The 15,200-nt window shown below is 38.3% G+C and overlaps 1 protein-coding gene across 1 annotated transcript; it reads left to right on the top strand.

The window, feature by feature from the left end:
- Nucleotides 1-868: 868 nt before the first annotated feature.
- On the top strand, nt 869-14,529 carry LOC129748072 (sulfate anion transporter 1-like). The gene is made up of 6 exons (XM_055742542.1): nt 869-1,667; nt 12,618-12,782; nt 12,847-12,951; nt 13,023-13,164; nt 13,240-13,844; nt 13,901-14,529. The coding sequence occupies exons 1-6, from the start codon at nt 975-977 to the stop codon at nt 14,348-14,350; spliced, it is 2,160 nt and encodes a 719-aa protein (XP_055598517.1). The 5' UTR covers nt 869-974; the 3' UTR covers nt 14,351-14,529.
- The last annotated feature ends 671 nt before the right edge of the window (nt 14,530-15,200 follow it).

A 15,200-nucleotide genomic window follows, 5' to 3' on the forward strand; every position in this document is an offset into this window, starting at 1 on the left:
TCAGTTGTAAAAGTTTGTTTAAGACATCAAATGCATCAAGCTTAAGAGCAAGACGCTAATAATTGTTTCCTGCCAAATTTCATTTCTGGACCACTGTGCAATGGTGTTGTTTCTGAGTATTTTTTTTAAACACTTTTGTAGATCTAACTCGTTTATATATGTTCAATATTTTCACCACCACTAGAAAATTTAAGCTAGCTCAGAGATTCGTTTGGATAGTTAAATCTCAGGATATTGTATCAAATTTTAAACTTCAAACTTTGGTACAACAGAACAGCAGACATGGGTGATCATCATGTGCTTAACCACAAAGGTTAAACATACTTGAAATACTCCTTAAGGCACAAATTTTAACAATTTTTTAAAGTAGATTTTTACAATAAAGATTCATCAACCGTGTTGTTCTACCCTTGATTCTCGAAAACCTCGTCCCAAAAAGAGGATCGTGACTGACCTGTCCTTTGTTCTACCTTGACTCATCATCAAGACAAGACAACTAACGAAGGATCACTTCCCAGATAGTACATAGTTAGAACACTTCTGCTCCAGAACTTTCCTCAAAGCACCGGACAAACTCCAGAAAATCGATTAGCCCCAATTCTCACTAGTTGGTCTCACACATATCCGAAACTCGCGACCGAATTAGCGAAATTCGTCCACCACCCGGTTGTTGGTGTCTAAAATTTTGTGACCGGGTGCTAATGCATTGTTGACCATCTTCCACCGGAATCTTCTCTTATGAACGGGGAAGGCTTGAGGGAGAAGGTGGTCCAATTAGCGAATCGCGATTCAGTAATGAGTGTGGTTTTCGGAAAATGGTGTCCTTTAATGGCAACTGATCGCGGCATTTTCTGACCATTCGCGAATCGTCGTCTGATCCGATCGGAGTTTAAGCTCTTCTTCGTTTTTTAAACTGTAGCAAAAGTTTGTGATTTCGAAATTTGTGAGTGATTTAACTTAAGGGTGTTGAAAAAATGGGTCGCCCATCGCGTACCAGCATTGGCTTCCAGATGCCCAACGGCCAGAGTGGGTCCCCGAATCTAAATGGAGGCAGCAACAACAGTAAAACAAAGTACTATGGAGATGCCAGTGAACCGGGTTCACCGAAACAGAGTGTTGGAATCCCGCCGATGATCGTTTCGAGGCCCCGATTCCAGCAAGAAGAACTGAACCGGAAGTTGGACTATCATGTTCCCAAACGGCATATGTGTGAGAAAATATCCCGAAAAGCGGACAAGTTCAGCTGTTTAGGCTTTGTCAAGAGTGTTTTTCCTATTCTCGTTTGGCTAAGAGAATATTCCTGGAAGAGAGACTTCGTTGCTGATCTCATAGCTGGTTGCACCGTAGGGGTCATGCACATCCCTCAGGGTATGGGTTACGCCTTGCTGGCCACGGTTCCTCCGATCGTCGGGATTTACATGGCTTTCTTCCCGGTGTTGATCTACTTTATGTTGGGAACTTCGAGGCACAATTCGATGGGTACATTTGCGGTTATCTCGATCATGGTGGGAAAAGTGGTGCTGACACATTCGACTGCTGGCAATGCTTTTGTGACAGGGGCGGCCAATGCCACGGCGGGAGCTGCAGGAGCCGCGATGGCCGGGCTTCCAACCAGGGATCCGGTGCAGGTGGCCACGGCCGTCTGTTTCGTCGTTGGAGTTATGCAGGTTAGTAATTGAAAGCAAATCTTAGGATAAATTCAAAAGGTTCAAATTTAACAAGCCAGTCAGAAATTTTTCTTGCCTCCGGCGGAATTTAGTCTTAAATCACCCTTGGCTTGAGACATTTCGATCTACGATACTATTTGACGTTTACGAATTTAAACTTATTTTGGTTCTAATTGCATGCTCAACACAACACATAATTAACTAAGGTGCAATGAATCAAAAAGGTAATTTCGACTAATTTGGGTGCCCTGTATCTGAATATGCAATATTCATATCAGTTTTTGTTATTAAAATGGCTTTTGAAAATAAGTAAAAAGTATTTGAGAAATTCCTGCATTGTTTATACAAAAACTCAAATCAAAAACATATCATTCAAAAATAAAAGTTTCAAATGAATTATCAACTTTCTTCAAGAATTCAAGTAATTTTGAGTTCCGCGAAAAAAGTTATAGAAGTTTCATGTTTTTTTTTTTACTTTTTTCATTTAAAATTTTTTTGAGAAGTTTTAAACTAAACTGAATTTTATATATTTTTAGCAAACATGTAATCTTTTTGCAGGTTTCAACAAATGTGTTAAATTAGATCAAGTTTTTTACACTTTCTACAGTTAAGTCAAAAGTACTTGTAATGATATCTTTCCATTTTTTTTATTGATAAATTTTACATTTTTTAGATCGTGCATCATTTTTATCTAATTGGATGAAGATGGATGGATAAACAGAATCAGAATCAGATTTTTTCGTTTATGTAGGTTAGTTAATCAGTTATCAATGTTTGATTTTACTTAAAACTGATACATTTTAAAACTCCTTATCACCAAAACTCAAAGTGTTCGACCAAATTTGACAAAAGATTCTAGATCAGAACGCTAAAATCAACCAAATCAATCATTAAAAAAATAAGCACCAGAATGAATGACTTGAGTCATCAATGAAATTATGTAAATTCTTACGCTGAAACGTGTTCATTAAAAAAAAACCTCCTGAAATGTTTTTAAAAACTTATCTTTTTCATTTTCATATTTTGTTTAAATTTTCAAATAAATTTACCGAATTTTAAAGTACAATTTTTTTCCAATATTACTTGCCGATTTTTTTTAGTAGAAATATTTAAATTTTAGGAACAAATTTGTTTTTTTGAATTCTAAATTTTTGTGTACTTGACACATAAGCCCTTAATTTTTAATAAGAAAAACTAAGTTTCAACCTTCTGTTCTTTCCAGGACCCAATATTTCAATCGAAAGTGACAAAATTCTCAGAGCTTGTAATTTTGAACTTTAAAACATGTGACTGAAAATTTAAAAAAACCTTTCATTAATTTTCTTTAGATAACATCGTCTTTTAGAATCGATCATGATTTTTAAATTAATCTTTAAAAGTTTAAAACATGATTTTAAGTATGTAGCAACTTTGAACTTAATTTTAATGCGAAATTTTAACTTTATATTTGACTAGCTGACCCGGTGTGCTTTGCTCACCTTTCAAAAACAAATGGTATTTTCAGAAAATATTCAAGTTTTTATTGTTTGTGTGGCATAATTCAAAAGCAGCCGCTATAAAATGAGGGCTGCAGCTGACTGAAACTAATTTTTTGAATCTTGATCTAAAATTTGTGTTAAAGATCTAATAATTCTAATCTGTCTCTTTAAGCTTCGCCCTGAGCTCGGAGGGTCTCAAAATAATCATACGCAAACAATCTACCTTATAAAATATGGTTATTTTTATGCTTAATATGATCTGATTTTATGCTAAGAAACTGATAAGAAAGCCCCTGCTGTCCTTCCCATCACCCCCTGCTAAATGGGGGTCGTGATCTTTAATAATTTTACCTAATTTTTTCGTACCTAAAAATCCTCTTATATCAACTATAGTTCCATTGCTTGATAAGTTTTCAAGCTTTACAACCAAACTTATATGGAGACCCCCCTCCCCTTTCTTCCCCTCTCTACACTGTAAAGCGTAAGGGTCTATAACAATCGTAGAAATATATCTCGTAACCAAATAGCTTTCCATGCCATATGGACCCACTCCCTCCCCCTATGTACCTACTCACTGGAAGGAGGATGCTGTGTCATATAATCATAGAATCATACCAAAATGATTTTCCATGTTAAGTTTTGTTCATTTCTCGGGTTTTGTAAAAAAAAAAAATAAATGTAAGCTTACCTCTTCCCTTCCTATATTCCCAATTCTATCCTTCTACCCAAGTAACCATAAGCACTAAAGCTTTGCATTTTTATAGCTTTACACCAGCATTCAAAGGCTAAATTACACTATATCAGCACGTCAAGTGCAATTTTGCATTACAACAGCCCTTCGAGTGCTATGCTGCATCATTTTAGAATTATACCACCGTTTTAAAATGCAACTAGCATTTTATCAGCTTTGCACAATGCTTTTGAAATGCAACATTGCTCTAAATCAGAATAACAAATGCTATATTTTCTAAGCATTAAATTGGCATCACACAAGCTTGTTTTAATGCTTTTAAGCACTATGTAAGCACTACAGTGGCATTAGGCCAAAGCACATAAGCATTGATTGATGCTGAATCAATGCAAATTTAGGGCACCGGTTGCTAGAAATTTGATTCAAATAGGTCTTTTTTTTCATAGATTAAACGCGGACCTGATAGGTTCACAGGCAAAGTCAATGTCAAATGTCAGAGCCATATATGTCATGAGTTCGATTCCAGATTATCAGCTGAAAAATAAAAAAAAAATATCATGTAGAAAATTCAATCCGAGAGATCTTCTCAATATGCATAAGCGAATATAAAAATAATTACAAATTAAGTATCATGGCAGAAAAATGGAACCAAAAATCCGAAAAATATTTTTTTCCGCATGGTCGAACCTCATTTGAACGCCATTTGCATTTTCCCAGCATTTTGCCCGCCAACGCTATAGCATCAACCAATGCTATAACAGTGCTTTTATATGGTTATACCAGTTTCTGCACTAAAGCAGCAGTTAATTTCGCCAAACCTGGCTCACAGTGCTAAAATGATGCACAGAATCAAGCTATATAGCTGACGCTAGAGCAGAATTGGTGCTAGATTTTAGTGCTTATGGTTACTTGGGTACTGCAAGAAAGGAATTGTTTCACATAGAAATATTCCTCGTTTTAAAATACCATTCCATGCCCAATTTGGTTTTATTTGCATAGTAAGTTATTGAATTATGTAAAAAAAATATAAAAGAGGCCCTCTTCTCTCTTTATGTATCCATTCTGGAAAGGTCTCAAATAATTATTGAAATATTTGTCGTATCCAAATACCTTATTATGCCAAATTTGGTTCCAATATCTTGATTAGTTTTCGAGTTATATGAAAAATTGTAAGGTAGCTCCCCTCGCCCCTTCCTATCACCTCACTGAGAGGAGAGAGGGGTACCTTATATTCATAGAAATATTCCTGGTTCCCAAATACCACTCCATGCCAAATTTGATACCATTTGCTTGATTGGTTCTCGAGTTATGCAAAAAATTGTCTTTTGTTTGGGAGGCCCCTCCCCCCCTTCATGAGAGAGGGAGGGGTCTCAAACCACAATAGGAACCTTCCCCTGCCTCCAATACCCCCACCTGCCCCAAGTTTCACGCAAATCGGTTCAGTAGTTTCCGAGTCTATAAGGAACAGACAGACAGACAGACAGACAGACAGACAGAAATCCATTTTTATATATATACATAGATTTGTTCTACCAAAATTTGTTGTAACTTGGAACTCTTTATCTTCTAATTTTTATCAGTTTCCATTAATCATTCACGAAATAAACCATTTTGACGTTATTATATTGAACTTCAAAAATGAACTATTCAAGACGTTTATTTTTCAATAAATAGGTTTTTTTCTGATTTCTTTCTCTGGCACTTTCTAAATAAAAATAAATATAGATATCTATTCTTCTTTTTATCAGTAAATTAAACCATCAATCATTTAATAAATACTTCAAAGTTGAAATTGGGTTTTCAGTTATCAAAAATTCACATTTTTAATCGCGATTAAATATTTTTTGTTCAAATTCTCAATACTACAATGGAATTTTTCAATCACCTTTCAGTTGAAAATGAGAAAAGAATTTTAACTAAGATAAATATAAATTAACAATTACTATCATTTGCCTAAAAACTAATCATGGTTAGTTTTTTATCTGATTGGACATTTATTTTAGAATCCAGATTTCTTTTAAGCTCTGTGTTTTTGAAACGTTTATTTTAAATGAGCTTAGAAATTCTCTTGCAACAAATTTCTAGTTCAGAATAAAGAACATCATTTTGAAAAATAATTATCGATGATTTACCGAAAACTTTAAACTTTCATTGTGATATGATGTGAAAGTTAATTTTTTTTTGTTAGTCCAATTTATTTTTAGTTTGTGGGGTAATCATGAGTGAAAAAAGTGTTAGAAATTCCTTTTTCGTTGTTAAGTTTTGGTATTTCTATTATTTTTAGCTAAATTTGAAATTCGAATAGCCGCCCCCCTTGGACGAATCCTTCGCACGAGCCTGTTTTTATGGAAAACTTTAAACAGAAATAATCAAGAGCAAAGCGTAAATAATTCAGGCACATACAGGGTCTGGAGTCAATATTTTAGAGGCTAAAATGGCTAAAACATGAGTTCACAGAAACAGAGATAACAGTCAAAAACGATAGTCTGAAGTCAATAATCAAGAGCCAATCATCAAATTTGCAAGTCAAAGAAAAAAAATGGAAGCCAACAAAAGTTACGATCCACGCTTCGAAGTCATGATTTTAAAGTCGGAAGGCAACTCTTGGAGTTGGCAGTAAAACAAAGTAATTGAAGAAATATTGACGTTTGTGCAAACATAAAGGGACAAAATATTCAAAGAAATAAAATAAAAAAGGCGTCCAGCGTGAGTTGAAAGTTACAATCTTCTGGTTCAGGTCTAATGTTCCAGGTCTCAAGTCTCAGGTCTCACGTTTCATGTCCCATGTCTTAGGTCTAAGGTCTCAGGACTCATTTTCCAAGTTTCAGAGCTACACAGTAAAGAAAAATTACCGTTTTCAGTAATTATTTTACCGAATTCCTAATCATCTGTCGAAATTTTGACAGTCACAACGTGATAGCTTGTTGTATTAGAAAACAACCCGGTTCATTACCGAAAAGCTGGTAACTGAAAACTATAAAAGCTCGATACTTTTTGCAAAATAAATAACTGGTAGAGTTGACCGAAATACTCCAAATTTTCACCGAAATACATGTAATTATTACCGAAATATCTGTAACGATTACCGAAAAACCATGTGATGTGTGTTGAGATTAAAATCTCAATCCAACAATCATCGCCGTCGCTTTGCGTAAGCATATTATTCTATATGTCGTTGACTTAAATACGCATCACATTCTTCTTTTATTTATCAACCTTTATGAAAATTAAAAAAATACTTACATAATTAAACATGCACCCGCTAATTGCATCGATGGGGAATCTAAAGTTTATAACAAAAATATGCTCATACACTCATGATCTTAGTTTTGCCATGTTCTTTCACGTGGAAAAGGAATTTTTGATGAAAAATCAATAAGTCACACAAACGCAACCAATTTGCAAATCATAGCTTGTGGGGAATCGTGGGCCACATTTTGTAGGGTATCTTGGGTCACCAAAATTTTCATGTTTTTAAACGCATTCAGAACTTAAAATACGTTTTTCCAATCTGTAAAGTTTTTTTTTTATGTTAAATGACGAGTTATGAAAAATATTTTGTCCATCTTATATAAGGAATTTTGCCAAAAAGTTCACGAACCAGATTTTTGAAACTTTTGGATCATACACAACTCTTTTTTAAATCTCCTCATCTGAAATTACTTTAAAATAACGAAATGAATGATGAAATAACAGTTTGGGTCAACTCAGAAACCTTGCATGTTATTTGGTCGATTTGGATTTGGTTGCCCACGATTCCTCACCATTTTTCAAAATCCAGAAAGCTTTTATCCTACTCATACAACAGCACGCGAAATTTTGAGGTTTATGTTGTCTGAAACCTATTTCACAGTCTATTCAGCATTTTTCACTGAAAAGTGACAGCTTGAAAGGCTTGGAAGTAAACGAACTTCGGTAATTCAAGAATAGATTGACGAAGTTAGGATGAATGATCACGTAAAAAACATCAATTACGTCTTTTCAAAATGAATTAACTGGTCCGGTAGAAAATAAAATTACCGAACTCGGCGATTTTCGTTTACTGTGTAAGATGTTTCTAGCTTCAAAAAAAATCTTAGTGTTTTCGTTTGAAAAAAAACTTCCCCTAAGAAACCGTATTAATTGCGTAAACCACGTAAAAAAACCATGCTAGTACCTAGAATGCCGTGTAAAAAAACCGCATAGAAATCTTCAGTGTAGGGGAGATAAGGGCATAATGGCTCCCTTAAGAAGGGCGCTAATTTTATCATAGAAAGCATCTACAATTTGTGAGTTACTGCACTGTTTCGTGTTCAGGCACTTAAAAAGTCTATATCGATATCCTGACTGGCTAAACTTGAAATAGTAGATAAAAACGTTTAGAAATGCATTTTATTTTTTTTTCTCCAAAGCTTAAAATTAGTCACTGTCGGGGCATAATGAGAACCCCTACTGGGGGAGTATAATCAGCATTAATCGGGGCACGATGAGCATTTTCTGCCGTATAACCTAGCAGCGAATTCAACTCGATGAAGTCAACCGAATTCTAGAGCTACACTTACTTACTTACTTACTTAATGGTCCTGCGCCGATCCTCCGGTGCATAGGGCCGTGGTAAAAGACCTCCACTGTTGATGATCCGGAGCCAGCGTCTTCACCTGGTCCCAGTCAAGATTCTCGTCGACAGTTCGGATTTCAGCGGCTAGGCTTCGCCGCCACGAGTTTCTGGGTCTGCCTCTTCTTCGATGTCCTTCTGGATTCCAATCTAGCGCCTCTCTGCAAATCTCGTTTTCATCTTTTCGCAGCGTGTGCCCAATCCATCTCCATTTACGTTCCCGAATCTCGATTTCTAGTGCCCTTTGATGACACCGGCGATGCAGTTCCCCATTCGAGATCCAGTTGCCAGGCCACCAAGCGCGGATGATATTCCGCAGGCAGCGGTTTACAAAAACTTGCAGTTTTCGCGTCGTCATCGCATATTATGTGCACCAAGTTTCGCACCCGTACAGCAATACGGATTTGACGTTTGAGTTGAAGATTCGAATTTTCGTTCGTAGAGAGATCTGGCGTGACCGCCAGATGTTTCGAAGACTCGCAAATGCAAAACGGGCCTTTCTGATCCGGGTTTCGATGTCTTTCCTGGTACCACCATCAGGCGTTATCTGGCTACTTTCTCAACTTGTTGCCCAGCTACCATGAAACTGGAGGGATTTCCTGTGTTGATCTCCATCGACTTGGTCTTTCCGACATTGACTTTGAGACCTGCTGCCTTGGAACATTCGGTGAGGTCGTCGAGTTTGCTCTGCATGTCCGGTTGTGTTTGGGCGAGCAAAACAATATCGTCAGCCAGGTCAAGGTCGTTCACTTGCTCCATTGTTGAAGGATTCCTCGGCAATCCTCGATTCGGTGCACAGTCGATCGATCCAGTCAGAATCTCATCCATTACGATTAGAAAAACTAGCGGTGATAAGATACATCCTTGTCTCACTCCAGCAGTTACCGGGATTGGTTCGGACAAGACACTGTCGTGCAAGGCCTTGCACGAAAATGCCTCGTATTGTGCTTCGATGAGATGGACTAGTTTCTTTGGGACCCCTCGTCGCCTTAGAGCCGCCCAGATGTTTTCATGGTTAAGTCGGTCGAATGCTTTTTCGAAATCAACGAACACCAGCAGAAGAGAGTCCTGGAATTCGTTGATTTGTTCCAGTATTATTCGTAGCGTTGTGATGCGGTCCACACATGATCGTCCGGATCGGAATCCAGCTTGTTGCCGTCGGAGTGTAGCGTCGATTTTCTCCTGGATCCTGTTCAGGATCACTTTGCAGAGTACTTTGAGGGTTGTACAGATCAACGTTATGCCTCGCCAGTTACCGCACTCTGTCAGGTCTCCTTTCTTCGGGACCTTTACGAGGATACCCTGCATCCAATCGGCCGGGAATGTTGCAGTATCCCAGATGTCAGCGAAAAGACGGTGCAACATTTGTGCTGACAGGGCAGGGTCGGCTTTCAGCATTTCAGCAGGAATGCAATCGATTCCAGGCGCTTTGTTGGATTTCATGTTTTTGATTGCCGCTTCTATTTCAGCCAGCGAGGGCGCTTCCGAGTTGACGCCGTTAATGCGACTTACTGTGGCCGCCTCGAGCTGCGGGTTCTGTTGGCCATTGCTATTTGTAACTCGGAAAAGTTGTTCAAAATGCTCAGTCCAACGCTTGAGCTGATCTGTTCGATCTGTCAGCAGCTGACCTGCTCGGTTTTTCATCGGCATTCTTGCATTAGTCCTTGCACCACTAAGGCGGCGAGAAATATCATATAATAATCTCCAATGGCGGCGGCTCTTTCTCCCTCTTCGGCTAGGGAGTTTGTCCAGGCTCTCTTGTCTCGTCTACAAGCTCGTTTAACTGTCTTTTCCAGCTCCGCATATCGTAAGTGGGCGACTGCTTTGGCTGACCCGGTACATGCCTGCTCAATTCCGACTTTCGCCTTTCTCCGATCATCGATCATCCTCCAGGTTTCATCCGACATCCATTCACTTCGTCTTCCACAAACTTTACCGAGAGTACCATGGCTCGTCGTGGTTAAGGCATTCTTGATTCCACACCACTGTTCTTCGACTGTTCCGTCTGTCGGCAGCTCCGGGGCTCGGGATTCTAGCTGTTCAACGTATGCCCTTTTTACTTCTGGATTCTCCAACCGGCGGACGTCGTATCGACACCCGACTGTCTCCTTGCGCCGTTGGACACGCGCAACTCTCAGTCGTATCTCGCCAAGGACGAGGTGATGGTCAGATGCAATGTCTGCGCTTCGTTTGTTGCGGACATCAAGAAGGCTCCTTCTCCATTTTCGGCTGATGCAGATGTGGTCAATTTGATTTTCTGTTCGGCCATTTCGGGATACCCAAGTGACCTTATGTGCTGGTCGATGGGGGAAGAGCGATCCACCGATCACCATGTTGTTGTTGCCACAAAATTCTACAAACAGCTCTCCGTTTTCGCTCATCTGTCCTAGGCCATGGCGCCCCATGATGCGCTCAAGGTCCTGATTATCGGAGCCAATCTTTGCGTTGAAGTCGCCTAAGTGGATTTGAATCACCCTTCGAAATTCTCTCAACCACGCTGTTCAAAACTGTTCCTTATGAAAATTAATTTGAGAAAATTCAACAAAATGTGAACAAGAAAGCAAATTCAAACTGATAAGGCAATCTGAATACTAAGGGTCTGAATCTCCGGAAACAACTTTCTTTACCTGGAATTCCACTTTTCTTCACTTCGGCGCATCTAGTGTTTACTTTGACTTATGAACCAGTGCTATTTTTCAAAGATTATATTCACTTTTCACAAATAAAAATTTCAATTTTCGAAATTTATTGCGACGAGAGGAAAAAACGCCTGCTCTCCGAATTGGCCAAGGCCTACTCATCTCGCTTATCAATGTTCGACTGTATTGAAATCAATTACACCGCAGTAGAAATAGCTCACACAATTTTCATTTATAAATATTTATAAATAAATTTCCGGTCTTTTTGAAAAAAAGTGCTGTATCCAGAAATTCTGATCGCTGATTTTAAGCACTTATAATTGATGATTTTCCAGCAATTGAGTTGAGGACTGATCGTTTCCTGTAATTTATACAGCGGGAAATAATTCAGAATTTTTATTTGCTTGTTTCCAGCAATTACAAATTTGGGATTTATAGGTTGATATTAAAGCACAAGAAAGAGGCGCTATCTGATCCTTTTTAAAATAATACCATTAGAAACTATGCTTTGCTTGAGTGTTATCCCAACGCTGTAAATTTTAGCCTCGATTTCCAGCAAAAAAATTGCAAAAAAATGTCCATCAATCCAAATTTTTACTGGAAACCAGCAAACATTCTCCGTCTTGCTGATTTTTCCAGCACTTGACCTGCATTGCTGAAAAACCAGCGATTGACCTGTCAAACTTTGATTTTTTGACGTTTTGTTAGTTTTTTCGCTGCGTTTGAAGACTGTTTGTCGTTTCAACAATGACGGTGACGGAGTTGCAAGGTAAAATATTGATATTGATGGATATTGATTTATTTTAATTTAAATATGCTAATAAATTACACCTTCGACTCATGAACTCACACAATTTCGATTTATACATAGTTTGAGAACCATTGAAATTTGAAATTAAATTAGAATCTAAATATTTTCGGTTCTTTTTGAAAACAATTGCTGATTTCCAGCACTTTACGATTGCTGATTTTCCAGCAACTGAGTTTGCTGTTGCGTTTCCAGCAATTTTTATGGCTGGAAATTCTGTTGGAAAACCAGCAGGACAAAAAGCAACAAAATTTTGCTGGTTTCCAGCAATAAAAAATTTGCTGTGAAGATTTTGTCATTATATTATGACTTCTGGAAATATCAGGTGGTATTAACCCGCTTAAAATTTGAAAAATCTCTTATAAAGGTTGTTAACTCTTGAAGTTAATCTTTATTTAATGACTGCTAGACAAGGAATGAATCTTTATTACAATCATTTTACCTTATATAATGTTTGACATAAGTTTCTGAGTTGCTGCGATTAGTATAAATGCACTCTGGGTTGCTATGATCAGATTGCTCGTTTTGAAGCTTTACCTTCTCTGTGCTCTAACAAATCTAGGATTGACAATAACAATTTGAAGAGTATAAACTTTAAACAATTGCTTAACTTCATGAATTTATGAAATGTGAAGAATAATGATTTAAAAAACGTTTTATAAAGGTTTCAATGTACTATCGAAAATATGCCAACGGGATACGATGATTTTCAATTCTCACATAATATATTTTTTCAACAGATCCTCATGTACAGCTGCCGGATGGGTGTTATGTCGTACCTGCTGTCGGACACCCTCATTTCCGGCTTCACAACGGGTGCGGCACTCCACGTGTTCACTTCCCAGGTCAAGGAAATCCTCGGCCTCACCATGCCTCCCATAGTTGGTAACTTCAAAATCGTTAGAGTAAGTTTCATTAAAATCCTGAAATCTATAGACACAATTTCTAAATGGCTTTATCGTTTTTTAGACATATTACCACGCAATCGCTCAAATCACTGAAGTGAATCTCGCTGTTTTACTGATGTCAGGAATCGCAATCACAGTTTTGGTTATCAACAATGAGTATCTGAAGGTAGATTTTAATTTTTTTAAAGTCTCGGAAAAATTTATTTCAACTTCCAAAATTTCATTTGTCTCCAACAGCCAATAGTAGCGAAATACACTATCGTTCCGATTCCGATTCAACTGATTGTGGTGATTGTTGGCCGAGTCATTTCCTTCAACTGCGGCATCGGTGAAACGTACTCGATCAAGACTGTCGGGCACATTCCGACCGGTTTTCCAGGTGAGTCTTATACAATCAACCGTTTCTAATTTGTCATTCTGAGGTCTGAATCTAATTTGTAAACAACTGTTTCAGCTCCCGCAATGCCCGATTCATCGCTCTTCAACGCAATTCTGCTGGACTGCTTCTCGATAGCGGTCGTTTCGTATGCCATCTCCGTCTCGATGGGTATGATCTTCTCGCAGAAGGAAAACTATGAGATCAGCTTCAACCAGGAGCTTTTGGCCATGGGAGCGAGTAACATCTTCGGCTCTTTCTTCTCGTGTATGCCGCTGTCGGCTTCGTTGTCTCGATCCATGGTTAACTATCTGGTCGGTGCCAAAACGCAGCTGTCGGCTGTTATCTCCTGCAGTATTCTGGCCGTAGTTTTGCTTTGGATTGGACCGTACTTTGAACCTCTGCCACGGTGCATTCTATCGGCCATTATTGTGGTTGCTCTGAAGGGATTACTTATGCAGGTCAAAGAGTTTTTCGTTTTCCTCAAGATGAGCTACATGGACGCCATGCTTTGGATGGTCACCTTTTTGACTGTGGTCTTGGTCAACATCGACATCGGACTGTTAGTCGGCATGGGCCTCAGCGTTTTCTGCATATTCTTCAAAGGAATGATGCCGTATACATGTTTGCTGCAAAATGTTCCCAACACCGATCTCTATCTGGATGTCAACCGATACAATGGAGTGAGTACAAATTTTGATAAACGTCTTAATCAACACTTACATTTTCTCTCTAACAGACGGTTGAAATCTTCAACGTGAAGATTTTCCACTTCTGCGGTAGTTTGAATTTCGCCACACGAGCCGGATTCAAGTATAACCTGTGCAAGGCACTCAAACTCAACATCCTGGAGGAGATCAAGCAGCTCAACCAGGGCAAACAGGATCCGGAAGAGGCCAAGCGATCCAACCAAAACCTGCGATATCTGGTGCTGGATTTCAGTGCCGTAAGCAACATCGACTCATCGGCCTGTTCGATGATCAAATCACTGATTGCTGATCTAGAAAGGCTTTCCGTTTCGGTGGCCATAGCCGGAATGGCTTCCCCGATCTATGAGGTGATGGTGAAGTGTGGACTCGTTGGTGGCGATCAGGAATACTGTGCCCTGTTTCCCACCGTACACGATGCCGTGCTCTGGACCAAGGAAGGACTGGCGATGGATTCCAAGAGGGTTTCAACTTATTTCTAGGAAAAAAATGTTTTAGCGAATGTGTTGCGACTCCGAACTATTATAGACAGTAACTGTCGATATATTTAAGATAATTGAAACGTTAGCTAGTTTGTTAGGTTTAAGTAATAAAGTTATTCAATCGTCATCGTAAGAAGTAGCAATATTTGATTGATTCGAAATTCTTTTAAAATTAGTTCTATGGTTTGTAGTTTTTTTGTCATTGAAATTATCTATACATTGATCTGAACATTTATCAAACGGCTCATAAACTATTCAAGCGTATTCTATCTCCAGAATTTTGAATCAATCGCATGTTGAGAATCCATAGAAGGAAGTTTTAAAATCCTGAAACTTGAACTGGATCGTGAATCTTTATCCTGATACCGAATACTGATACCGATACAGGAACCTGTTCTTGAATAATGTTCTTTTCTGAATCGTGATGCTAATATTTGACCCTAAGCTTTGATCATGGATCCTAATTATTTCATATCTTTCATCTTTATTAAGCATTTTTTAAGAAATTAATTTGTGGCTTTATCGGTGAGCGTTAAAGGTTGAAATGAAAGACGAATAGAAGATCAGAAGAAAATTCTAAGGTGGTAAAAAGAGCGAAGAGCATTTTAAATAGAAGCTTGACCACATACTAAATTCTTTGTCCCGCATCAATTAACTGTATTGAAGAAGTAGTACCCAATAGAGAAGGCACTACGTTTTTCAATACAGTTAATTATGGATGGTTCGACCGCCATGTGAGTGTGCCGAACGGACAAAAAATTTAGCATGTGGTTGCTCTGTTAAGTCTTCTATTGTGCGATATCGTTCCATCGATGGCTAGGTAGATTTCTTATTTTCGTTTTGTGCGTAT

The sequence above is a fragment of the Uranotaenia lowii genome, chromosome 2, assembly GCF_029784155.1.
Source record: "Uranotaenia lowii strain MFRU-FL chromosome 2, ASM2978415v1, whole genome shotgun sequence".
Lineage (NCBI taxonomy): Eukaryota > Metazoa > Arthropoda > Insecta > Diptera > Culicidae > Uranotaenia > Uranotaenia lowii.

Excerpts from the sequence above, each read along its gene's own strand:
- LOC129748072 (XM_055742542.1), top strand. The coding sequence starts at position 975 with ATGGGTCGCCCATCGCGTACCAGCATTGGCTTCCAGATGCCCAACGGC. Across the intron at positions 12,783-12,846 it reads GTAACTTCAAAATCGTTAGA|ACATATTACCACGCAATCGC; the intron begins GTAAGTTTCATT and ends ATCGTTTTTTAG. Across the intron at positions 13,845-13,900 it reads ATGTCAACCGATACAATGGA|ACGGTTGAAATCTTCAACGT; the intron begins GTGAGTACAAAT and ends TCTCTCTAACAG.